The 25,850-nt window shown below is 39.1% G+C and overlaps 1 protein-coding gene across 4 annotated transcripts in view; it reads right to left on the bottom strand.

The window, feature by feature from the left end:
• The window catches only part of PLCB4 (phospholipase C beta 4), a 420,180-nt gene that overhangs the window by 54,081 nt on the left and 340,249 nt on the right, over nt 1-25,850 (bottom strand). For all 4 annotated transcript variants that reach the window (XM_055306664.1, XM_055306687.1, XM_055306672.1 and 1 more), the window contains exons 17-25: nt 25,675-25,765; nt 23,640-23,735; nt 18,425-18,525; nt 14,242-14,277; nt 11,610-11,751; nt 10,901-10,985; nt 10,462-10,586; nt 8,544-8,595; nt 432-534 (exon numbers count right to left, since the gene is read on the bottom strand). In XM_055306664.1, the coding sequence (XP_055162639.1) occupies nt 432-534; nt 8,544-8,595; nt 10,462-10,586; nt 10,901-10,985; nt 11,610-11,751; nt 14,242-14,277; nt 18,425-18,525; nt 23,640-23,735; nt 25,675-25,765 (831 nt within the window). The remainder of the gene's footprint in view (nt 1-431; nt 535-8,543; nt 8,596-10,461; nt 10,587-10,900; nt 10,986-11,609; nt 11,752-14,241; nt 14,278-18,424; nt 18,526-23,639; nt 23,736-25,674; nt 25,766-25,850) is intronic.

The raw sequence follows: 25,850 nt of genomic DNA, 5'->3' as shown, positions 1-25,850 counted from the left end.
TTGTCCTTTTTGGCGTAATTTTTGGCAATTACAAATAAAGCTGCTATAAACATTTCTGTGTAGGTTTTTTTATGGATGTAAGGTTTCAATTCATTTGGGTAAATACCCAGGAGCACGATTGCTGGATTATAGGATAAGAGAATGCTTCCAAAGTGGTTGCACCATTTTGCACTTCCTCCAGCAATGAATCTTATTGCTTCACATCCTCTACTAGGCACTTTTTTTGATCTGGTGTCTTCCGTTGAAAGTAGCTAATGGTTTTACTAGTGAACAAAATGTATCTCTTAGGGAAAAGAAGGAGAATCCCAAAGTTGAGAGCAACACATGGATTGTATAGAGTGACATTAAATATTTCAATGTGATTCCTTAAGGCTTTTCCAGGACCATCTGCACACACATTTTTACAATTCTGTGACAAGCAGGGGCCCTACCTGCACTGAGCAAGTGGCTGCAATAACCCCATCGACAGGCGTTTCAGAGAACGGATCAAAGGTTCGATCGGGCCGTCTCATGAAATCTGGTTTGAGGAGGTACCTGGTAGGACAAAAGCATAGAAATAGTTTATTAGTTGCATTTACAATGACTAAAACCCTCATGCTTCAGGACATGAAGTACTCCCTCCCCCACCATCTCTAATTTAGGAGTTAGGCTTTTAAGGCAGGGAATTCTAAGGGTTGAAGAAACTTTTCCTTTCCTAATCTGAAGAGAAGACAGAAAAGAAGGATGTTTTTAGATTTCAGGCTCAGTGACATCTAGAGTTTCCTAATACTATTATATTCTCTTGAAGTTTTTTATGCTATAGATCTCTTTAGATAATTACTCTTATATGTACAAAATAAAATACCAAAAATACCCCAGTGAAAAACCATTTATATGAGCTAGTTATTAAAATATGTAGAGTACATGATATTCTACTTTGTGTATTAATTACTGCATTGAATTATGAGATAGGATGACAAGTTGATAACTGTAACTTCAAAGTACTGATATGCATAAAAATATTTTGTGAGATCTATAACAGTAACACTGTTAATATTAATGTAGATTGTTTTCTATGTTCACAGTAAAAAGAATCACGAAATTTCAGTTAGAGGCAGGTAAACATAAAGATGTAATTATTTCCCTATTTCTGGCCAGTGCAATTAGGCAAGAAAATGAAATAAAAGGTATCTATGGAAAGAAATAAGTAAAACTTCTTGTCACAGAGGACATGATCTTGTATATAGAATCTATTTAAGGAATCTACCCTAGGGAATCTACTAAAAAAATGATCAGGGGGCGCCTGGGTCGCTGTCAGTTGAAAGTCCAACTCTTGGTTTGGCTCAGGTCATGATCTCATGGGTCGTAAGACTGAACCTGCACTGGGCTCCATGCTCAGTGAGGAGTCGCTTGAATACTCTTTCCCTCTGCCCCTCAGCCCCTCATATGCTTTCTTTCTAAAATAAATGGAGAAATCTTTTAAAAAAATGATCAGAACTAGTAAATGAATTCAGCAAAGCTGCAGGACACAAAACCAATATACAAAAATCAATTTTATTTTTATATACCAGCAATGAAAAATCCAAAAGTGAAATTAAGAAGATTCCATTTATGATAGCACAAAAAAGAATAAAATACTTAGGAATAAATATAACAAAGTGCATATACTTTGAAAACTACAAAACACTGTTTAAAGATATTGAAGAAGATCTAGGGGATCCCTGGGTGGTGCAGCGGTTTAGCGCCTGCCTTTGGCCCAGGGCGCGATCCTGGAGACCCGGGATCGAATCCCATGTCGGGTTCCCAGTGCATGGAGCCTGCTTCTCCCTCTGCCTGTGTCTCTGCCTCTCTCTCTCTCTCTCTCTCTCTGTGTGACTATCATAAATAAATAAAAATTAAAAAAAAGACCCTTAAAAAAAAAGATATTGAAGAAGATCTAAGTAAATGGAAAGACATCTTGTGTTCATGGATCAGAAGACAATATGGTTAAGGTGGCACCAATTCACCAAATTGATATACTGATTCAATCCCTATCCAAATCCCAACTGGCTTCTTTAGAAATTGACATGCTGATCCTAAAACTCAAGGACCAAGAATAGCCCAACCACCCTTAAGCAAGAAAAACAAAAGTTGAAAGTTTCGTAATTCTCAATTTCAAAACTTTCTACAAAGCAACAGTAATCAAGGCAGTACACTTGATTGGTGTAAGGATGCACATATAAATCAATGAGATAGAAATGGGAGTCTATAAATAAATTCATTTATCTTTGATCAGTTGGTTTTTGACAAGGATGCCAAGATTTTTCAATGGGAGAAAGAATATTCTTTTAAACAAATGTTGCTAGGACAACTGTAATGGCCACATGCAAAAGAATAAAATTAGCCCCTTCTCTCACGCCGTATACAAAAATTAACTCCAGATGAATCAAAGACTTAAATATACGAACCAAAATGGTAAAATTCTTAGAAGAAAAATAAGGATAAATCTTCACGACTTGGCAATGGGTCTTAGACATAGCATCAAAAGCACAAGCAACAAGAGAAAAAAGATAAACTTGGCCTTATCATAAAACTTTTGCACTTCAAAAGTCACTATCAAGACAGTGAATATACAAGCCACAGAATTGGGAGAAAGTATTTGCAAATCATAACTATCTGATAAGAGGTTTGTGTCTACAATATGTCAAAAACAATAACCCAGTTAAAAAATGGGCAGGTGATCTGAATACACATTTCTCCAAAAAAGAGAAACAAATGGCTGATAGGGACACGAAAAGATGCTTACTTAGAATCATTAGTTACCAGGGATAACTGATAACTAATTTTGATTTGATAAGCAAATCAAAATCACAATGAGATGTTACACACACATTAGGATGGCTATAGTAAAAAAGTCAAATAGTTAAGTGTCGACAAGGACATAGAAAAATTGGAACCCTCATACATTGTCGGTGGGAGTGTAAAATGACACAGCACATTATAAGATAGTCTGGAAGTTCCTCAAACAGCTAAACAGAGTTGCCAAATGACCCAGTAATTCCACTCTTAGTATATACCCAAGAAAAATGAAAACATATCTACACAAAAACTTGTATGTGAATATTATAACAGCATTATTTATAACCAAAAGACAGAAACAATCCAAATGCCTATTGATAGATGAATATGTATAGATATGTATAGATATATATGTAGCATATCTATACAATGGGAACTTAACAATAGAAGAAAATGAAGTATTGGTATCTGCTACAACATAAACCTTGAAAACATAATGCTAAGTGAAAGAAGGCAGTCCCAAAAGACGTATCACATGAATCCATTTCTATAAAATGTGCAGTATAGACAAATATAAAGAGAGAGAGTAGATGGCAGTTGCTTACATCTGGGAATAGGGATCAGGGGATCCTGGGAGGTAAGAGCACAAGGGTAGGAGTTTTCTTTTTGAGGTAAGGAAAATGTTTTGAAATTGACCTAAGGGATCCCTGGGTGGCGCAGCGGTTTGGCGCCTGCCTTTGGCTCAGGGCGCGATCCTGGAGACCCGGGATCGAATCCCATATCGGGCTCCCGGTGCATGGAGCCTGCTTCTCCTCTGCCTGTGTCTCTGCCTCTCTCTCTCTCTCTCTCTCTCTCTGTGACTATCATAAATAAATAAATTTAAAAAAATGAAATTGACCTAACTACACAAATATCTGCCCCTTATGCCCTTTTGTTATAGTCACATAATTACACCTCACCCAGATTCCATAACCCCCCAGTTTGAACTTGTATCAGACAATTTGATCTCTCCAAGAAAAAATATTTTTGTTACAAAGAACTATAACCAAAGAGAAATTCCATACTAATATGAGCAGCAGGTAAGGGATGATAAAAGCACTTTCCCCAAAACTATAGGTTTACTTTTAAGTGTAAAAGAATAAAAATTAGAGGGATCAAATCTTTCCTGTTCTTTAAAAGCATAACTTTTACTGAGTTTAACTCTAGATGATATCAAATTTATTATCTTTTAAAATCCAACCTAAAAGGATTCTGAGGTGTGATATTTCTCCTTAAGGAAAGATTCCAAGTCACATTTTTGTGGTTTTCACAAAGTTGTCATTTGTTGCTATCTTCTACGTTCCAACAAAAAAGTGTTAAAGAAAATAAAGCCACCTTCGACTTAGAGATGTAATCATCAATGAAGAACCTCCAAGGGACAACAATGATTTTTAAATCAAGGATATAGAGAGTTTTCAGAATTGCTCAAATATTAAAGGTGATTTTGAACTTTCCCCTGTCTCCAAGAGAATGCAACCCTAAATGTTAGTTTAAAAGCTGTCTAACTGCACAAAAGAGATGGTTTCCTGTGTTTACAGAGTTTTTGATTTGGGCCTTTTTTTGTGGCTAGTGTTAGCCACTGGAAAACATGATTGATAGAGCAAAAGTTGAAGCCTTAGGATGGTAAAGAAATGAGAAACTACAATATTATGCATACTACTTCCAGGAGAGCCTACCAGCATCAGACATTAGCTCCAAGGGGAGATAACAGGTGATGGTTCTGGCTGTCACAGGACAGGAAACATTTGGAATGAGGGATTCTGCATCCTGAGAGCAACAGGGGCAGTAGTTTCCTGGAGACTCAGTACTCTCCATTCCCCAGAGCCATTTCTGAAGGCACCTTTCTCAACAAAAATACAAAATTGTGATACTGATGATTTCCTAGTGCCGAAAACATTCTTCCATGTTCCCTGCTTCCATATCTGCTTAGAAGAAAACTAATCTCTGAGAGAATAAACTGATCCAAAATAAGAAACGCCAGGAGGAAAGGGTAAGACAATGGAGTCTAATTCTCCAAAGCAGGCAACCTTTGGTGTAACGTATTCATTTTATGTACTTAAAAAATAAAAGAGAGCATGTAGAAGTTTGACAGGGCCAGGAGGTAAGCCCTGGACTGGGGCTGACCCTAGCTAGCTTGTCTTCAAGGTGTGTCTGTTCTGGCCTGTGGTGGCCTGCAATGCAGCAGAGGCTGTCACTCACTAATGGCTGTGTAGGTCCAGGGATCCCCAGGCACCAATGGGACCTGTGTCCCATAGGGCTCTCTGCTTGGTTTAATGCTCTTGCAGCCACCATCTTGAAATTCTTAATCTGTGAACAAGGAGGACTTCATTTTCATTTTGCATTGGGCCCCACAAACTATGTAGCTGGTTCTGCCAGGTGTTTTTTGGCACAGAAAATAAATTCATTCCAAGAATCCAAGTCTGTGTGGTGGGCATGGGCATAAGCCAAAGCCAATGACAAGTGAAGGGACCTAAGGATTTTCTGTGGCCTTGGAAAGCAAGGGAGGTAGAGAAGGGTCTTCAGCTAGATGGGTGGACAGGAGCCATAAGAATCAGAGGGTGGGGTCATAAGGAAGGACAACCTATTTCATCACACCCAACGTTCAATTGTTCAATAATCCATTATCTTCTTTACCAGCAAGAAAGCAAAATAGCTGACTATAAGATGTCATGGAATTCAAGACATGTTCCAATCTGAGAAAGTTTTTTTTAATCTTTTATTTATTTTTTTACGATTTTTTTATTCATGAGAGACAGAGAGAGAGAGAGAGAGAGAGAGAGAGAGAGAGAGAGAGAGGCAGAGACACAGGCCGAGGGAGAAGCAGGCTCCTCCTCACAGGGAGTCCAATGCGGGACTTAATCTGGGATTCTGGGATCATGCTGTGAGCTGAAGGCAGACGCTCAACGACTGAGCCACCCAGGCATCCCTAATCTGAGAAAGTTCTACAAAAAGTGTGCATCCTTGAATCCTACTAGTTTGGTATCGACCAATCCCAATTTCCTCTGAAAGCCTGCAGACTTGAAAAATGAACTTGCTCTATTTTGTTTCATTAGAAATTATAGAAATGCCACATTTGTACACTTTTGCTCATTTTTAAAATGAGTCTATCATAAACTACTGCTCACTTTCCTACTAAAAAACAGACTTACTGAGCCCAATGGCACAGCCTCCCAAGAGATCAGCCCAGAGAGCAGACAGGAAATTCCAGAAAGGTTCCCAATGTTTCATTAGTGTTGATGGATTCAGAGGGTGTCCATGTGCTCTGCACACTGCTGTTCTCCATAAAGCAGCTACTGCTTGTCACCCTAAGCCTAAAAGGTACAGAATGCCTCTTTACAGAAGCCCAGTCTTCAGACACACCATCAAGGAGTTTTTAACAAGTCCCTGCAGGTGAGTAGGGGAACCACAAGGGCAAGGCAGTGAAAACCAGAGCTTCATGGATGCCCTCACTCCCCGGGAATGCATCCGGTGAGCCAGCCCTGTGACTACCAGCTATGACCACTCCATCACGGAAGAGCCGAGAAACAGACAACTGAGAAGATTTCTTCCCTCTTTCCTGTCAGTGATGACCTTTGCATCTGGGTGGGCAAAAGGGAAGCCTGAGGGAATGATGACACATGACTGAATGCTATGGTCAATGCATCTCCAAGTTGGGCTGCCGAACTCAACAATCCTATTTTTCTAGCCCCTATGACAGGACTTAGGTTTTTGGTCACATCACTCAAACACTTCAGCACAGAGTTCAGGCTAGAGGAGCACTGCCCTTGTCTGTGAATGCATTCTGAAAATAAACAGTGGTGCATAAAAGGAGACACTGAGGGGTGCCTGGGTAGCTCAGTGGTTGAGCATCTGCCTTTGACTCAGGGCATGATCCCAAGGAATCCTTCCTGGGATCGAGTCACGCATCAGGATCTCCAGGAGGAGCCTGCTTCTCCCTCTGCCTATGTCTCTGCCTCTCTCTCTGTATCCATAATGAATAAATAAAATCTAAAAAAAAAAAAAAAAAGAGAGACACTGATCATGTGAACCAGGGTGAAACAGAAAATCCTGCAAAGAAATGGAGCATACAGGTACAACTCCTGTTGGGACCTCTCTATCTGGAGACTGTTCCTCTCCTTGTGAAAGTATGGGCCATTGGACAGCTGAGGCAAAAAAGGGAAAACTTTAGTGTCATGGGGCCACAAGGAAGGTTCCTAGGAGGGAGCCCCGCCAGGGCTGATGTGTCTGGTATGAACCATGAGGGCCCTAGCTGCCTCCCTGAACTCTGTAAAGGCCCAATTTGGACAAAGCACTTAATGATTCTTGCCTGGCTTCTGTGTGTGATCCACCATGAGGTCCTAAGCTTTTCTTAAACCTCCCTATGCACAGAAATTTGCAGTTTATGAAGTACCTTCAGATACACTCCTTTTTGTCCTTCCTGGGCTGCCACCACAAACCCAATGTGATGAATTTTGTGGTCTTCATTTCATGGAGCACAAGATGGTGGCCCAGAATCTACCACAGATGCCAGGCAACTAGAGCTAGGGTGGAGGAGCTAGGGCTCAAAGCTGGGCTTTAGCCTGGAGCTTTTAGCCCCACACCACCACCACCACCCCCTGCAGCCTCAGCTTGCCCCTGGGGACCCATCCATCAATCTCCTGGTTAGGAACATTATGCATTAAACAACAACAGAGCTTTAAAAAAAATTCTACAATGTGTATATCGTGGTTTCCTTCTGAATTGCATCATTTTTATTTCTTTCTGTAACTGACATTTAACGTATTGGTTTAGGTATATGATTTTAATTTCTTTCAAAGCACACAGTAGAGGAAAATATCATGTACGTGCCAGCTATGCATGTGGTGGGTTACTCATGGGTGTAGACGAACTGGCAGAGAACCATCTGGCAGGCAGGAAGAGGTGTGGGTATGCACTCTGACCCCACGGCTGCTGAAAAATGTTATCTTGATTGGCTGGTTTTAGTGATAAAAATGAGGTATTCAACTAGAGAGGCCAAGGATTTCCCGACAGTATTATGGATGGGATGGCTCTCCATTGGATTAACTTAGGGGCATGGGGGCAGATGCAGGGATGAAAAACATGGCTACACAGTTTTTTCCTCTATAGAATTTAACTTCACAGTTTCATTTAACCTTTCAGTGTTCTACACTATGAAATTAGGGAATTAAAATTTCTTATTTCACTCTTTGGTTCACAGATTTTAAAGAATGCCAGTTAAGTAAACTAGAACAATATTCAGAGCATTATTTCTTGATAACTGCTATTTACAAGACATGCAAAAGAATCAAGACAGGAAAAAGTTTTCTTCCTAGGTGTATTAAATTCAAATCGGCACCCACAACTTCATTACATGTTAAATCAACTTCCTTCCTCTATTTCTTAGGCAAAATAACATATATTGAATATCTATGCTTCCAGTTAATGTCCAAATGAGCAGAAATCATTATCTATCATACCTATACAAACTTCCACTCTTAAATTTAAAGCCAGAGAATTAAACTCTAGAGTGTGTATTATAAACTGCTTAATTTGTGGCTGATTTTTTTTTTAAATCTGCTTAGTAAACTGGGCAGATGAAGAATGTATACTTGCAAATATAATCTATCTAGGGATTTCAATTATTTCTATCCCATCCCTCAAACTCAGCTTAAATTGAGCAGCCCCTAATTAAAAATGACACAGTTTCAATATAGCTGTAGTATGGAGTTCAGGAACAAGACGACAACAGTTTAAATCACATTACTCACCCACATGATCCATTATACTCAAATTTTCCCTGATTCAATTGCATCGCTAAATCTGTCAAGAGACAAAAATAATTTAGCATCTCATCTTCCTGGACAAAGAAAACCATGATGGGTGATTTTAAACAATGGAAATCAGATACTGATCCGAGGCCAAAAGTTCCTTTTTAACATTACAAGGTACTTCTCGGTCTGTTGAGAGCACACAACTTTCTTCCCTGTTGAAATCATGTTGTGTTTAAGTTAAACATAAAATATATTTTCATAGAGATGCTTAAAATTGCTTTAAAAATTGGATTCAATATATGAGTCAAAGGATTGTTCAATTAGTGTTGAGTATAGATGTTCAACTGGGAAGAATGCACCTTATGATCACAGATTAAGGGTAGGCTAGGGATATCCAGGAGGGTCATAGGAGTACAAACTTGATTAAAAACACTAAATAAAATAAAATCAGTAGCTTGCTCCTACTTTTAGACTTAGGGAGAATTCTTCTAGTGGAGACTACACTGGCAGGGCATGCTTATGATTTTTCTCTAGCAAGTGGACACAATCTTCTCTTTTCTCATTTGCAAAAAAAAAAAAAAAAAAGAATAAGCTGATGGATTTTTTTTCCTTCTTCAACATGTTGTGACTGATCTTAACGTTACAGAAAAAAACAAGCTGACCTAGTGAATGAACTGGTTTAGAATGATTTAACCCATATAATGGACTCACTGACAACTGGAAATACAAATACAAGTTGAACCCTCTCTCTCTCTCTCTTTTTTACGTAAAATTAGTGATACTCTTGTATTTGGTCTCTGATAGAAACACTATGGGATTGTGCCGGTACCTGGTCATAGTTTAGTATAGAAAAGACTAATGGAGATGCTGTGTAGACAATTGACTCCAGCTTCTGGTCCCTGAGAAGGTGCCACCAAGGGCAGGGAAGCACAGTCAAGACCACATTCATGGCAAAGGGATAGAAGTCAAAAGACCTTTTAATCAGTCCAAATAATAGGGAACAAGGTGGAGAGAAACTCTCAAAGTAGGGTGGATGGACTAGAGAAGAAAAATGTTCCCAAATCAGGAAAGATAGGAGGTATGCCCTCATATAGCAAAGGACTGAACAATAAAAGGTTTTTGTTTTGGTTTGTTTTACCATTTTTAAGGACCAGGCTATGGAATTAACCACAGCACATGAATACTTCTTACCTCTTTTAGGTAAACATCTAGAAACCTAGTAATTTTTTTAAAATCTCTAATCTTAAAGTTGTAATCCTAAGCTCTTAACAGACTTTAAAAGCTTAAAAAATTGTTTATGCATTTAAAAAATTTACTTCTCTCCTTCCAGGGAAGGGTAAAATATAATATATTGGAAACTTGCCTTTGAATACACTTTGGAGGACAAAGTTACAGATTAGTGGCTCTACGAATATATAAATCCTTACACACTGTCTTAGTGGAGTCTACTTTAGCATATTCTGTACCTTTATGGTGACATGGCACTGCATTATAGATATCTGCTGAATGTTAACAGTGGGAAGGGTACTTTCTAAAGGAGAAATGAGTCATAGTTACTGTACAGAGATACTCAAATTTTTCTCATTTAATTTGGTCTCTGGAAATGAAGATAAGTATGACCCAAAAAAGAAGAAAAATTAGAAATACTGTGGAAAAGGGGACAATGTTTGGCAGATTAGCTGTGGTATTTATGAAAGGAAATTCAATTTAAATCAAAATATTTTGTCTTCTACCCTTTTTATGGCTCTATTTTTGTTTTTTCATATCTCACCATTACATAAATCCAACATCACATTGTTTTGCCATATGTCTGCTTCCTTTAAAAAATGCCCACAGCCAACTGATGGCAACTGTTTGGCACCATCCTGTCAAAGCGTTCTCCTGGAATTTGAGGTCACTGGACATCAGTTCGTACCTGGGGTTTGATAGTTCAGCGAAACCATCTGGCAGCCAGCATTCCAGAAAATTTGAGGCATGTAATTACTGGAATCAACCCGGCCTCCCTTGGGGTAAATGCGACTCATTTGCCGTTTGTTATAACTGTGTAACTTATTAAGGAGAACAGAAAAAAAAAGAGTATTCCAGAAGCAATAAATATAGACCAATAATGACACACAGATAACAAAAATAAATTTCACATTTTTAAGTGATGCTTGGGAGAAAAACCACAGTTCACTGTGTAGACTATAAAAACAATTCACATTTGTGCAGATTTTCAGTTGCTGTGGTCTTTCACACATACTATTTTATTAGCACTACAACCACAATGATCTATCAGCCATTTATCTGTTTTAGAGACTTCTGCCAACCCCAAAGTGCACCTGCCATTCATTCCATTTACTACATAAGGATACTTCACAAATTCAATTGCATGTGTCTTCAAGTAGCCTAGACCAACGGACTCGTTAAAAGAAGACATGTTATAATGAATATTGCGCTCTGTAAAGAAAAATAAAGATGCACTCAGAAATGCTCCCATCCAACCTCGAGGAAAGACAAGCAATAAACATAATCACATCCTGAATCACGAGGCTTTGGAGGCAGATGTTTCATTATCTTATCAGTATCTCCTACTTTCATTAACATCTTGTGGATAGGACAGCTGACTTAAATAGTGATGGATTAAATTTGGAGTCATTAAACAAATTATGTGTGATGTCCCACACAGCCAACCCTGAAATATGTACACTTGATGACGATGATGGCTTCTCCAGCCCAAAAATGATTATTAACGTTTAAAAATACTGCAGTACAGTTTTGGAGGGCTGTTTTTGATGAAAAGATGTCTTATGAAAATACACCGAATGCAAGAAGCAATACCGAGCTCTCCTAGTGCTACGAAATCCACAGTATCTCAGAGCCACCTTGTGGATGATGAAGGGAATGACAAGGGAATGTCACTGCATGCCAAGGACACGAGACTACACGCATGGTCTGTGACACTAAAACAGGGTGAGGGAGAGCTGCCCCGATGCCAAGAAAAATGGTGAGAAGTCAGATTACAGCTCATCAGCATAATAAAAGCAGACTAAAAAGGCAATAGAATTTAACCTTTGGTGTTACCTTCAGCCACATGGAAACCTTGAAACTTTACAGGCTGTGCATAGTTGATCATTGTAGACAAATATGGATGGATATTAGTGGTAGCACCTACATACTTATATGATGCCATCCATGCCTGCTCATCTTCTACAGTAACCAGGCCCTACAAGCACAATGAAAGGAATATGCACGTTGAGGACCTCGGTGGGACAGATAGATACATGCTACAGACATCCTCACTAAAGATGATCTTTGCATACAAATAGAAAGATAAAGACCTTTTCTTTCTCAATTGTGCTACAAGATAATTTTAGAAGTTCATGTCTGGGGTGTGTGCCTAGCTCAGTCAGTAGAGCATGCGACTCTTGATCTCAGAGGGTCATTATTTGAGCCCCACATCGGGCATAGAGTCTACATAAAGGAAAAAAGAAGTTCATGTCTATCATAGCCCCTAATAATAGAAAAGGAGACAATAATAAAATATAAGGCTAGTCTTACATTTTTTTAAAAGATTTCCAGAGGACTTTAAAACGGTCAAAAAAGTAAATGGAAGTTCGCAGCAATCTATGAAATATATATAGCAGGTATTATCATTTATAATTTCACAAATTGTGGCATAAGGTGGAAAAACAGTTTCCATGTGTATCAGAATCCCCTGGAGGGCTTGGTCAAACATAAATTCCTGTACTTCATCATCAGCATTTCCGATGAAGTGAGTCTGAGGTGAGGCCCAAGTATTTCCATTTCCATTAGCTCCTAAGTGCTAATGATGTGGCTGGTCTGGGGACCACACTTTGCTTAATACCGGTCTAGAATTTAAGCCACATATGTAAGTAGTTTATGGTACATTTTTAAAAAGCTTATTCTGAAACTAATCTGCTAACCCCCTACATAGGATATGTCAAAATTGCATTATTTTACAAAAAGGAAAATAGAAAACAAATTATTTCGGTTTATTTCTTGGTAAATCAGAACAAAGTAAACAATAAAAATAATACTTTCAAAAACAATCAACATTTTGCTGAGAACTTTGAAAACCCGATGAAGACTTACTTCATCGGAAAACTCTGAGGATGAGGTCCAGGAATTTTTGCTTTAACAAGCCTTCCAGGGGATTCTGATTCACATGGAAGTTGTTTTTCCATTTTATGGCATGACTTCCTGCATAGACTGATATAGGCGGAGGAACTGCTTAGTCCATATGAATCAATTCATTAGTTAAAAAAATGGTCAGACTGTCTTATCTGATGATTTAACAATCTGAGCATTCTAAATCATCAAGCTGACTCCACCAATAAAAAAGAAACCTGAGATAAACAATCAGATAATATAATTTATTTTTATTTTTAATCATTCCTTTATATGTCCCGTCCACCCAAGTAAGGGCAGAGGCCATGTCTGAGTCCTTTCTCGGGTGTTAGTAACACCAGGACCACATATAGGGCACTACATGCTGAATTCCGGTATGCACCACTTCATTACTGCCAGTAACCAGGTGGAGTAAGGATTAGAGTTCCACTCACTGACTGGGGCCTTGAGGATTAAAACAATGTGGTCACAGTTACTTAGTTAATACATAGCAGGGACTAAACATCAACCTCTGCTTTGTTGACCTCAATACTTTATGACATTCTAGAAGAGAAGTTCATGAACATCATGGGAGGGATTGAGATCAGACTTACCATTACTATTCCGAACTTACTATTTAGACAGTTAAGAATATAGGGTCTCACTCCAAATAAGATAGGGCCCCACAGACAGCCAGACATAATGTTCTGAAGCTCTGAAGTATGGGAATCAAATTACAAGGCAAATTTCTGTGATTGCCACCAGTCTTGCTATTGTAATTAAACCGTTCACATTTACTCAATAAAACAAACCACTGTGGTATCATGAAGAATGTCCAAGAGGACAAAAGAAACTAAAAATGTAACTTTACTTATAATAAAGTCGATATCTACTAACATCAAATAAAAGTCCTAGAATGTATGCAGTGCGAAATTAACCAATGATCCTATAAAAAGCCAGTGTAGGGCAGTCCCGGTGGCTTAGCGGTTTAGCGCCACCTTTGGCCCAGGGCATGATCCTGGAGACCCGGGATTGAGTCCCACATCGGGCTCCCTGCATGGAGCCTGCTTCTCCCTCTGCCTGTCTGTCTGTCTCTCTCTGTTTGTCTCTAATAAATAAATAAAATATTTAATAAAATAAAATAAAATAAAATGCCAGTGTAGTCAGAAACAAGATCATCTTTCTAGTATGCCAGAACATCTGATGACTTAGTAGATCACTTTTAATTTCAAATTCAATGTGTTGATGATTATGTGCTCCTATAGGAATGAAATCTCTAATGCCAACTAACTGCCTGACTGCACTAAACACTTGTTTTGAGGAAAATCATCCTATTCACCTGCCCTAGTTTTGTGATTTTTATCAGGAATTAATCGTTTCATCACTGTGAATAATTCTTTTGAAGACTGTCATAGTTAGATGCATTAAGCATCTAAATATTATAAAGAGTAAGCCTGACATTCCATGGCATGAGGCCGGGAGTGGGAGATAGAGTTGACCATATTTAGTACAAACTGTTCAATATTAGAGGGCCACATACAGTATTTTGTAATAAAAAAATTCCACAAGGAAATTATTTTCTTACCTTTTTGTTGATTTCATGTTCAAGGTCATCCGACGCCTAAATTAGAGAAAGATAATTATTTGTTTACTTCTCTAAACGGCAAAATTCCAAATTTACTAGTAATACATATGTAAATATTTAAATAAACATATGTAGGCTTATTATTCTATTTATTTGTGAAGCTGGAAAACTATTGATGACATAAAGCCATCGGCAAAATAAGTACTGGAAAGATACAACAGCCTGTTTTACATACTAGCAAAACAAATCTTAATAGTATTTCCCTCCTTTGTTTGCAGTATTTGTCTATTTAGAGGTTTCCTTATATTAGCTAAATTATTTAGTCATGGAGTTTAGGAAATAACTTGATGTGGCAATCTCTCCTGATATGTAAAGGGCGGCAAGTACGAATGGTTAATTCAACACTTGTGTGGGTACTGATAAAGGCTTTATGTGGTTAAAGTAGCATCAAGGTAGGCACTGAGTCTTAGTAGGCATCTAAGAATCTCAAAGTAGTGGCAATACTCCCTATCAGAAGAGGGAGGGTGTAATCAAAATGTTCCTTTGGCTTTTTGCTCTTTAAACACTTTCCCATTTTCCTACTACCAAATAGGCACCTACCTGCATTTTCACCCACCATCTTCAATGATTAAATAACCCTGCTCCCATCAAAGACCACACCTTCACATCACCATGATACCATCTACCCTCACCTTCTCAGGGAACTCAAAGGCAGTTATATTCCTTCTCTCTCTTGCAAGACTAATCTCTCCCTTTCTATGGCACCATTTCCAAGAGTTTGCAAACACACTCCAGATTCATTCATTCTGCAAATAACACTCCCTTGACTCCTCAGGTTGCTGTTAGCCACCAGCCTGTACCTCACTTCCCTTTACAGCAAAACTTCTCAAAAAGTATAGTCTCTACTTATTCACATCTGCTTCAGTGGCGTCCACCACATCATTGAAACTTTTCTTTTCAGTAGTGAAAGGTACCATAAAGAAAGGAGGGGAAACTGAATAGGGAAAAATTAGAGAGGAAGACAAACCCATGAGAGACTCCTAATTCTGGGAAACAAATGGGAGCAGAAGGGGAGGTAGGTAGGGGGATGGGTAACTGGGTAATGGGCAGTAAGGAGGGCACGTAATGTGATGAGCACTAGGTGTTATATACTATGTTGGCAAACAAACATTATATGTTCTCATTCATTTGGGGAATATAAATAATAGTGAAAGGGAATAGAAGGGAAGGGAGAAGAAATGGGTAGGAAATATCAGAAAGGGAGACAGAACATGAAGACTCCTAACTCTGGGAAATGAACTAGGGGTGGTGGAAGGGGAGGAGGGTGGAGGGTGAGGGCGAATGGGTGACGGGCACTGAGGGGGGCACTTGACGGGATGAGCACTGGGTGTTATTCTGTATGTTGGCAAATTGAACACCAATAAAAAATAAATTTATTATTAATTAATTAATTTTTAAAAAAACCATCTCTTTTCAAGGTCACCAATGACTCCATATTAAATAGACACTTTGAGTCTTCGAATTGAATTAATCAACAGTAGTCAAAAACCAACCACCAGGGGCTAGGAGGTGGAAGAAATGAGGAGATGTCGGTCAAAGGGGACAAAATTCTAGTCACAAGAGTAGTAGTTTGTTCTGGGGATCTAACAAATAGCATGGTGTCTATAGTTAACAACATTCTCTTGTATATATATATTTTTAAAGATTTTGTTTATTTACTCATGAGAGACACAGAGAGAGGGAGGCAGAGACACAGGCAGAGGGAGAAGCAGTCTCCATGCAGGGAGCCCGACGTGGTACTCGATACCGGGTCTCCAGGATCACGCCCTGGGCTAAAGGCAGGTGCTAAACCGCTGAGCCGCCCAGGCTGTCCTTTCTTGTGTATTTGAAAGTTACTAAGAGAACAGATCTTAAATGTTCTTACCACACACACACACACACAATAATGTGAAGTGATAGATATGTTCACTAACCTTATTGTGGTAATCATTTCAAAGTGCATACAGGTATCAACTCATCACATGTACACTTTTAACTTACACAATGTTATGTGTCAATTATATTTCAATTAATCTGGAGGGGAAGAAAACCTCCTCTCTCTTCTCTTCTTACCTTTCTCTGTTCTCTTGGCTTTCTTGATCTCATTGATTTCCCTCCTATTTCTCAGGCCATACCTTACTTTTCTTCTCTGGCTTATCTTCTCTGCCTCTTTCCATGGATCATCTCATTTATTTCCAAGGCTTCAAATCCTATCTCCTGAACTCCCAGTTCTACCTCCAGCCACACCTCTTCACTAGTTCTAGATATAGGTGTTGACAATGCTAAGAACAATGGTGAAGATGAAAATGATAATATAGCGGCAATAATGAATGCCTTCATGGGAATGACTGTGTGCTACGCACCACTGGAAGCTCTTTACATACCCTAAACCCATCAACTCTTCACAACAGACCAATGAAATAGGTGTGATCATCTTCATTTTGCAGCTGAGAAAACCCAGGAGCTGGGAACTTTGGTAACTTACCTGAGGTAACACAGGCAGGAAATGGAACACAGCACCAGGGGTCAATGCTACAGGTGCCTAGGTGGCACTGCCCCTGGAGTGTCTCAAAGACCTCAAAGACCTCGCCCCACTTGAAGCACTGAGTTCTTTCTCTTTAAGTCTTCCCAAGTGTCCACCCTGCTCCTCAGACTCAGAGAGTCATCTTGCTTCCTCTCTCCCCCTCATTGCCCACATTCAGTCCATCAGCAAGTTTTTATTTTTCCTCAGTAGACCTTGTACCCACTCAGTCCTGTCTCTACTGTCTGGTTTAAGCCTTAGGGGTCTGGCTGAGTGCAACAGCCTGGTCTACCTCCTCTTCCTGTGTCCACTCTTTCTCCCTTCTAACTAGTCTCCATACAGTAACTGTAGTGGTTTCTGAAGAACTCCTATCAGGCTGCATTGCCCTCTTTAAACATTTTCAGTGGCTTCAGATTCTATTTAAATTACCATTTGAGTTTCTCATAGTAGCTCCCCGAATCTTGCCTCATAGAGTTCCTACTGGCTTGTATGATCTCATCTTGTTCCCCTCTGCCCCTCACTGGATCCACTCTATTTAGTGTCTCAATTGTCTTATCAGAAAACTGGGGCCCTTCCTCTACGTCTGTGCAAGGCTGGTTCCTCTTTACCTTTGTGGTTCTGGTTTCCCTACTCCCTCAACCTTGCTACTCTCTATTTTAGCACTCATTTTTAGTTTCATGATAGTACTTATCACAAATTGTAATTACATAATCAATGGTTTGTTGTCTGTTTCCTATTCCCTTCTGATAAACTCCCATCGGAGAAGGACAAACATTATATGGTCTCATTCATTTGGGGAATATAAATAATAGTGAAAGGGAAAAGAAGGGAAGGGAGAAGAAATGGGTAGGAAATATCAGAAATGGAGACGGAACATGAAGACTCCTAACTCTGGGAAACGAACTAGGGGTGGTGGAAGGGGAGGAGGGCGGGGGGTGGGGGTGACTGGGTGACGGGCACTGAGGGGGGCACTTGATGGGATGAGCACTGGGTGTTATTCTGTATGTTAGCAAATTGAACACCAATAAAAAATAAATTTAATATTAAAAAAATAAACTCCCATCAGACTATAAGCTCCATGAGAGCAGAAACCAATTGTGTTTTGACCTTTCTGGGTTGTTATGGCCTAGACTATGCCTAGCACCCAGCAGGTATATAACAATTATTTTTCATGGATGAATAGTCAGATGGATGGAAATACTTTCATGTTTTTTCTACATTAGGAGGGAGAGGAGATATCTAACTTGTAGGACTGGTTTTCTAATGAGGGGCTTGCTTGGGATGCTCAGGTAGGCCATTTTGCTAATGACTTCAACATGTTAACCTTTGTCACCAGGCTGTTATTGTTGTCTCCCTGTTCATCAATAATAATGCAATAAATGATATTACTTAAAGGATACTAAATAGGTGGTGGTCAACACTGGGCATGGCTAATGAGCAACTCAATGTCCTAACAATATCGTACATATCTTGCATTAAGATATTGATCCTGGTCACCCAATGTAGAAGGGCAATTATAGGCTACTTTATTTTCTTGTGGATGTCACATTTTAAAAATTTCACAACTAATAGCTGCTACCTCTTCTTGACAGTCATGAAAAAGAGGGGCACCAAGCCTCTGACCTTCTTGACACTATTTGCAACAGCCTCCTTGTGACCCAAGTCATCAGCAGAAAGTTCATTTCCAAATTTGTATTCAGGGTGAGCTTCCTCCTCTTGGTCAGCTGTGTGAAAGATAAAAGGAAAACCCATGAAGCTAAATTACTGCCAGTCAGTCAGATCTTCATATCCTTGGGTGGAGTGTAAACTCTTCCAAAGAAGTTACATGAAAAGTGGGAACATTTAAATATGCAAATTTATTCAAATAAAACTCTCACTAAACTCTTACCTATTCAAGGCCAAGGAGCACATCTCATTAGCTGTTATTTCTCTTGCGTCCAGCATATTTGCCATGGGCATGCATGATGCTTACTGCATTTTTCTTAAGTGAATGATTATTTCCATCCCATTACACTAACTGTAAAAATTAAAGTCTCAAGCACTCAGGAATATCTATGACTTACAAAGGGTGTTCTGATCTTCCCTGGGACTTAGGGAAAACCAAGGAAGATATAAGAAAAGGAAAATACACTTGATAATTTCTAAAAACAGACTGTTTATTTGAATATTATGGATAGTGACTTGCAGCTGGGTGTGTTGTGACATAAAAGAGAAAGAACTTGGAAGGACTGTACTACACCTGTAAACCTCCTGTCAAAGCTGGCTTAGGTTTAACAGACTAGAATCATTCCTTGGGCTTATGCTAACTGGGAGGCTGGAAGTGGGTGCTAAATAAAGCTGATGCCCCAGGAGCATGGCCTAAGCTGAGAAATGAGGCAGAAAAGCACTCAGTCCACCAGTCCAGAAAGTGACAAGAACTCTGTCCTCCCAAGGCTGTCAGTGGAAAAAGAATCATCCACAGAAAAATGAACCACATGCTGGTGTGAGATCTAGATTCCCATGATCCTCATTCTGAAAAAGCTCCCAGGTTAGGGATTTTTCCCCCAAGCTTTCCAGCATTAGGAGAAACCCACAGGCCTCAGGACAAGGCCAGCACTGTAACCACACAGAGCATGAGGGACTCCTTCTGGAAAAAAAGGAAATAATTTCTGAGTATAGACTCCCAAGAGTAGGAAGCAGACCCATAAGAATTGGAGATTTTTTTTTTTAAGATTTTATTTATTCATGAGAGACACACACAGACTGGCCAAGACATAGGCAGAAGGAGAAGCAGGTTCCTCTCAGGGAGCCTGATGTAGGACTCGATCACAGGAACCTGGGATCACGTCCTGAGCCAAAGGCAGACACTCAATCACTGAACCACCTAGGCATCCCTGGAGATTTTTTTTTTAAAGCTTGTTTAAAATGTGCAAAGAACTCAAGAACAAGAATCAATGAAAAACTATTTCATCAGTTCTCAGATGCATTTCTTTTCACATATTAATATTTCTGGTATTGTAACACGTTTTTCAATCAATGGTATTTTACAGCAAATAGGAAGCAGCATCTTTCTTTCTTAGTCTTTCAACTGATGGTATCTTAGATTTGGAATTTCTTAAGGGATTGCTTTTTTGCAAAGTGTTATTCCAGATGTGGAAAAAAGTGAGGCAAGACCGACAGACACCCTCCCGTTTTGGAACTGGTATTCTGATGAGTGGATGAGTGGAGGCAGAGGATTACAAAGAGAAAAGAGCAGGTCATATAGGCCTTTGGCAGGAAAAAAAAAAGAGATTTATGGAGCTGGAATAGGTCTTTTAAAAAATCTAGAGATAAGGAGACAGATTCAGAGATATGATTTACAAAGCTGAGGTCACAGAGTAAGTATGGACCTAGATTTCTCTAGATTCTTAGCATGACACCGAGATTCCAGGACTACTGGATTTCTATGACCCACAGTGTATAACCAAGATTTTGAAACTTCCTACTATTACTATCAGATTTCCATTTCATCTATCTCTTAGTCTAACCTGGCCAGCCAGGTATAAACTACTTGAAGTCAAGGAATGTGTCCCAAACAAATCATAAAGACTTGATATTTTAAAAAGTATGAAAAGAGGCACCTGGGTGGCTCAGTCTTTTAAGTATCTGACTCTTTGTTTAGGCTCAGGTCATGATCTTGGGGTCCTAAGATCAAGCCCCACATTGGGCTTCACACTCAGCCAGAAGTCTGCTTGTCCCTCTCCCTCCGCTCTTCCCTCCCTGCCCCCTCTCTTGAAATAATAAATTTTAAAAAGAGAAAAGAGTTGTATGAATGAATGTTACCATCTCTTGATTGTGCAAGGATGCACAGACACAACCACAACCACATACAGTTTTGGCATTCCCTAAGTTTGTCACACAGTCCTGGAAGCCATGTGTCCTTCTGAATAGAAATCCTGCCTAATGAATGGGCACACACTTTCATTGACTAAGGGCCTTTGCTATTTCCTACAGCCTCCAGGCAGGGCTACCCTTTTGAGCTATGCTTGGTTTCCTCTTGCCTGCTGTGTTGGAGTATTTAAATTAGAGACTCTAGCCATTCATGTACATAGGATCATACTGTGACACCAGGGTAATTACAGCCAACTGGTTGATCAGAATTAAGCCAGGCATCACTGAGGGAACCTAAGCATCATGTATAACTGGTGTAGCAGAAACCTGTTTACCCTTAAAGAGAAATTCAAGTGGATGATTTTGCCCTCACAGCTAATTTTCTATATGTATGCTATCCCACATGATTATTTCTGTTCACACTGAATAACATGGGAGCCACCAAAGCCAAATATTTTGTAGGAATACTGAACATAAAAGGGGGGAAAGTACCCTGAAGGAATGATAAATGGAATCACACTGACCCTCATTTTTCATTACTGTGTGCTCAGGAAATTTCACACTTTTGACCTCCATCAGTCACATTTTGTCCTCTAAAAATTTTTTTAAACAATTTTGCATATTAGTGTTCTCTTCATATTCCTGTATATTATAAGGGCAGGACTGTAAGGTACAAAAGGTCTTGAACCTGAAGTCAGGCAATTCTGGGATTGAATCTTAGTACCACTGCTCACTAGCTGTAGGGTCATGTGACTGCATTACCTCCCTAAGCTTCAGCTTCCTTATCCGAAGACTGCATGTAATGATACCTATTTCATTGGGTAGAACAAAGATTAGATAAGGCAGTGATGTAAACTGCTACATTCACAGCTGGTACAACAACGGTGGTTGACATTCATATTATTGTTATTTTCCTTGTTAATTTATTCCATTATTCTTCAGTTTGTTTTACTGGATTGTAGGATCTAGTAATGTCTTAAAGGTTCTTGACTACCATCTATAAAACATAACTGGAGTTAAGGAACTGATTTTACATAACATTCATCTTTTCAAATTTTTAGAACTATTTTCTTGACCTTTTCAAATAACATTCCTTTCAATATTTTACTTCTTTGTTTAAAGATTTTATTTATTCATGAGAGACACACACATACACACACACACAGAGAGAGAGACAGAGACAGAGACAGAGACAGAGATGCAGGCAGAGGGAGAAGCAGGCTCCATGCAGGGAGACCGATGTGGGACTCGATCCCGGGACTCTAGGATCACACCCTGGGCCAAAGGCAGGCGCCAAACCGCTGAGCCACCCAGGTGTCCCCTCAATATTTTACTCTTAAATCATGTTTAGGTTTATTATTTGCAAAAAAAATATTAAATAAATGTAATAGGCATCAGGTTTGATAGCATTTTCCAAAGACAGTTGCAAGAATATCCATTCTAGAATGTGATCTTGCCACTCAACCACCCCCTCGAAACTGGGCGGGCCTTAATTTTGCTTTGATGAACAAAATATACATGCAATGATAATAGGCCAGTTCTGGGCATAGTTTTCAAATAGTTTAGCAGCTTCCACTTTTTGACTCTTGGAACACTGGCTCTCAGGGTGCTCCATCTAGAAACTTGGCCACCATGCTATGAAAAGCCCAAACCACATGGAAAGGACACATGGGGTGCTCTGGACCTGCTGGCCAGACTTCTTACATGATGCACAACCACCACACTGTCTACACTTGGATGAAGAACCTACGGGAGAGTCATGTGCTGAAAATGCCCAGGAAAGTTAAGGGTAAGCACTAGCGTGAGCATGAGGCCCCAGAACTATGAGAGAAAGTAATAAAGTGCTATGTTAGTCTTAGATTGGGGCATGGTTTGTTACAGCAATAGATAATTTTAAAATGACAGAAAATCCCAGATATCTTGCCCTGACACTCACTGCATATATGACAATGAAAACATCATTGTCTGTTTTCCTGGAGTAGAGTCTGAACCCTGTATGGACATGCATACACACACCGTGAGTTGTCCAGTAAGATATCTTATAGCCATCCTATTATGAGCATGAATTCCAGCTTCAGGTTTCACTTACTACATCTTCTAAAATCTACTCAACATTCAGCAGGTCATATAAAAGGAAGAGGTTCTGTAAGTATTCAAATATTGGCCCAAACCACTACATGAATCCAGGCACTGTCAGACAATAGGCACACAGTAAGGCCAGTCATTGTGCAATGAAATTGTGCATACCATCATAATGGCAAGATAATTTTCTAAAAGACACTGCAAACTTTCAAGGACTCGTGTAAACAAAACTTAGTGGCTAATGGCCAAAAATAGTATGTAGTAATAGTCAGATATTATAGCAAGGCTGCCTTTTCTAAAATTATCTACTTATATTGGTAATTCTGGTGAGCTGGTTATTTGAAAGAATTTGAAAATTTAATACTGGGTCCCTACTCAAGTTACTTTCCTTGTAACTTGCCTTACTACTATTATAATTAAAACATTGAAGTTTATGTTTCTGTTTATAGGAAGAGATTGCAAAATGCTATTTTTATTCCATTCCCTTGCCTTTTATAGCAAGGATTCTATGGCTCTGAATTCTTGCTGAGCAGCTGAATGCACAACAGGAAGGGAGATGACTAAGCCACAAAAATCTAGTGCCCAGGTAAACTGGAAGGAACATTTGAAAAAACAAAAATACCAAAAGATTAAAAGTCTGGTGCATGAATACACACTTGACTATTAAGAATTAAACCATCACATTATACAAAAGGATCCATGAAGATAAATTCATGTTTTACTTATTTTAGAAAGTATTTTTGTGGGTTGCCTGGCTGGTTCAGTTGGAAGAGCATGTGACTCTTGATCTCAGGCTCATGAGTTCAAGCCCCATGTTGGGTATAAAGAGTACTTAAATAAACTTTTTTTGTAAAAAAAAAATGTAAATTAAAAGAAAACCATGTAAATTAAAAGAAAACCAACTCACCACTTTCTATTTCCTCTTCATTATCATCCTCTAGGATGCTAACTGGGGCAGCAGATTCGCCAGCTTCCATCATGCTTTTCAAAGCCTCGAGCTGTTCTGTTATTCAAAACAAACAGGAAATTATCAGTGAGGGTGACAAAACATGAGAGACACCTAACTCTGGGAAATGAACAAGGGGTGGTGGAAGGGGGGGTGGGCAGGGGTTTGGGGTGACTGGCTGATGGGCACTGAGGGAGGCACTTGGCAGGATGAGCACTGGGTGTTATGCTATATGTTGGCAAATTGAACACCAATAAAAAAAATTAAAAAAAAAACAACAGGAAGGAGATGGTGACAGATGCTAGATCACCTGCAAAGCCTGAGTCCTCAGATCACCACTGAGAAGGGAATGTATCGCCTAGGTTCCTACTGGCTACATTCCTCACCCAGATACTGTCTCACCTGGACCTGCTGGCCAGACTTCTTACATGATGCACAACCACCACACTGTCTACACTTGATGAAGAACTACGGGAGAGCATGGGTGAAATGCCCAAAAGTTCTGGTCCTAAGCCTGAGATGAAGGCTCAGTTACTGAGGAGAATATAAGGCTTGGTGACAAAGGCCCATGGTTTGGAGAATAATGGTGTTAAAATGACAGAAAAGGGACATGCACACGGGAGATGTGACAAAACTTCAGGAAAAATATCTGCAACTTATAGACTTGAGACTATTATCCTCCTGTATAAAAAGTTCTTGTAAGTCAGCAAGACAGATGAAATAATTTTGAAAATGGGAAAACATATAGAAGCACATTATAAATAATGATACATAAAGAAACTAGTTACCAAAAACATAAATATCAAAAAAACTAAAGTCTCATTTTCCTTCCACCAGTCAGGCACACATTCATACAAGATGGCCAAGAGCCAGCAGTAAGAATATAACTAGCATTCTCATACATTTTGGTGAGAGTGTAAATTGGTATGATTTTTCTGAAAGACAGTATAGCAAGATGTATCACAATATAAACTGTGTATGTGCTTTGGCCAACCAACTCCAATTGCACCAACTGACCCTAGGAGAAGCTATGCAAATGTACAAAATGAACAATGACACATGTTTATTGTTGTTTTTACAGTAATGAAAACCCATCAATTTGGGACTGGTTAAACGGTAGCATATCTCACATAAATTCTGCATAGTGTTTCGTACATTATCAGTAAAGTTAGTATGTAGTAACTTTAGTAGGAGTGTAAATACACTCCATTGGTTGAATTAAAGATAATACAAAATCAGTATATTTAACATGATCCCAGTTTTATAAAAATGTGTTATGTTTAAACATGTATCTATAGTACATGTATCTATGTGTAAAATATATAATTTAGTGCTGTTTTATTACTTTCTTTTATTTTTCTTTGTTTTCATCTTACCATGGTATTATTGTTTTTGTAATAAATGATAATTTCTATAATTTAAAATCTAGAATACCTAGGTTTTGTAAAAACACAATGCAATCATACCAATATTTAATGCTACCAATTCATTGAATTAAGAGACTGGCTGAAAGAAAATATTTTCAAAGACCATCTCCAAGGAGAATATAGGGGAGATAGCTATATAAAATCATTTCTCTCTTTCCACACATAGACACATTCACATATTCACCCAGGACCCCTAGTTATGTATATCTCACAGAGGCAAACTGCGAAGGGAAAGCCATTAAGAGGACTTTAGAGCATATCAAATGATAAGACGCTAGTTCCTTCTATCTTGATAAATTCTAAAATTCCTCTTCCACTTTCTTCTCATTTTGCCTTGGGATCATTCCAAATCCTGCATCCTTATGAATATATGAATATGCTTTCCCAATGCAGGAACCTACACTTAAATGTCAATGTGGCCCCTTAGCTCTGAAAAGTATACTCAATACTTCTATGTTCCCTTTGTCTCCCAAATCAGTGGTTCTAAAATAGATTTCACTCTAGACTGCCGGATTGTCCACACACACAGTGAGTGTATGCTTCATCACTGGTGTGTGTCTTTGACTTACTTTTTTCAACCTCAGGTTTCAGCCGTTTATTTTTGATGAGTATTTTTCTTTTGAGGTCATTGGGGGATGGTAAGGGCCTGCCTGGTTCAAGCTAGAGATAAACAGAAAAGGCTGAATTAATGATGTGCTTGTCCAGTTTCATTCCCAGCCCAGGGTGAGCAAGGAGGCCTGTTATA

The sequence above is a fragment of the Nyctereutes procyonoides genome, unplaced genomic scaffold (genome assembly GCF_905146905.1).
Source record: "Nyctereutes procyonoides isolate TBG_1078 unplaced genomic scaffold, NYPRO_anot_genome, whole genome shotgun sequence".
NCBI classification, from domain to species: domain Eukaryota; kingdom Metazoa; phylum Chordata; class Mammalia; order Carnivora; family Canidae; genus Nyctereutes; species Nyctereutes procyonoides.
Note: the sequence above shows the minus strand (reverse complement) of the source record. Positions and strands in the feature narration are given on the sequence as shown.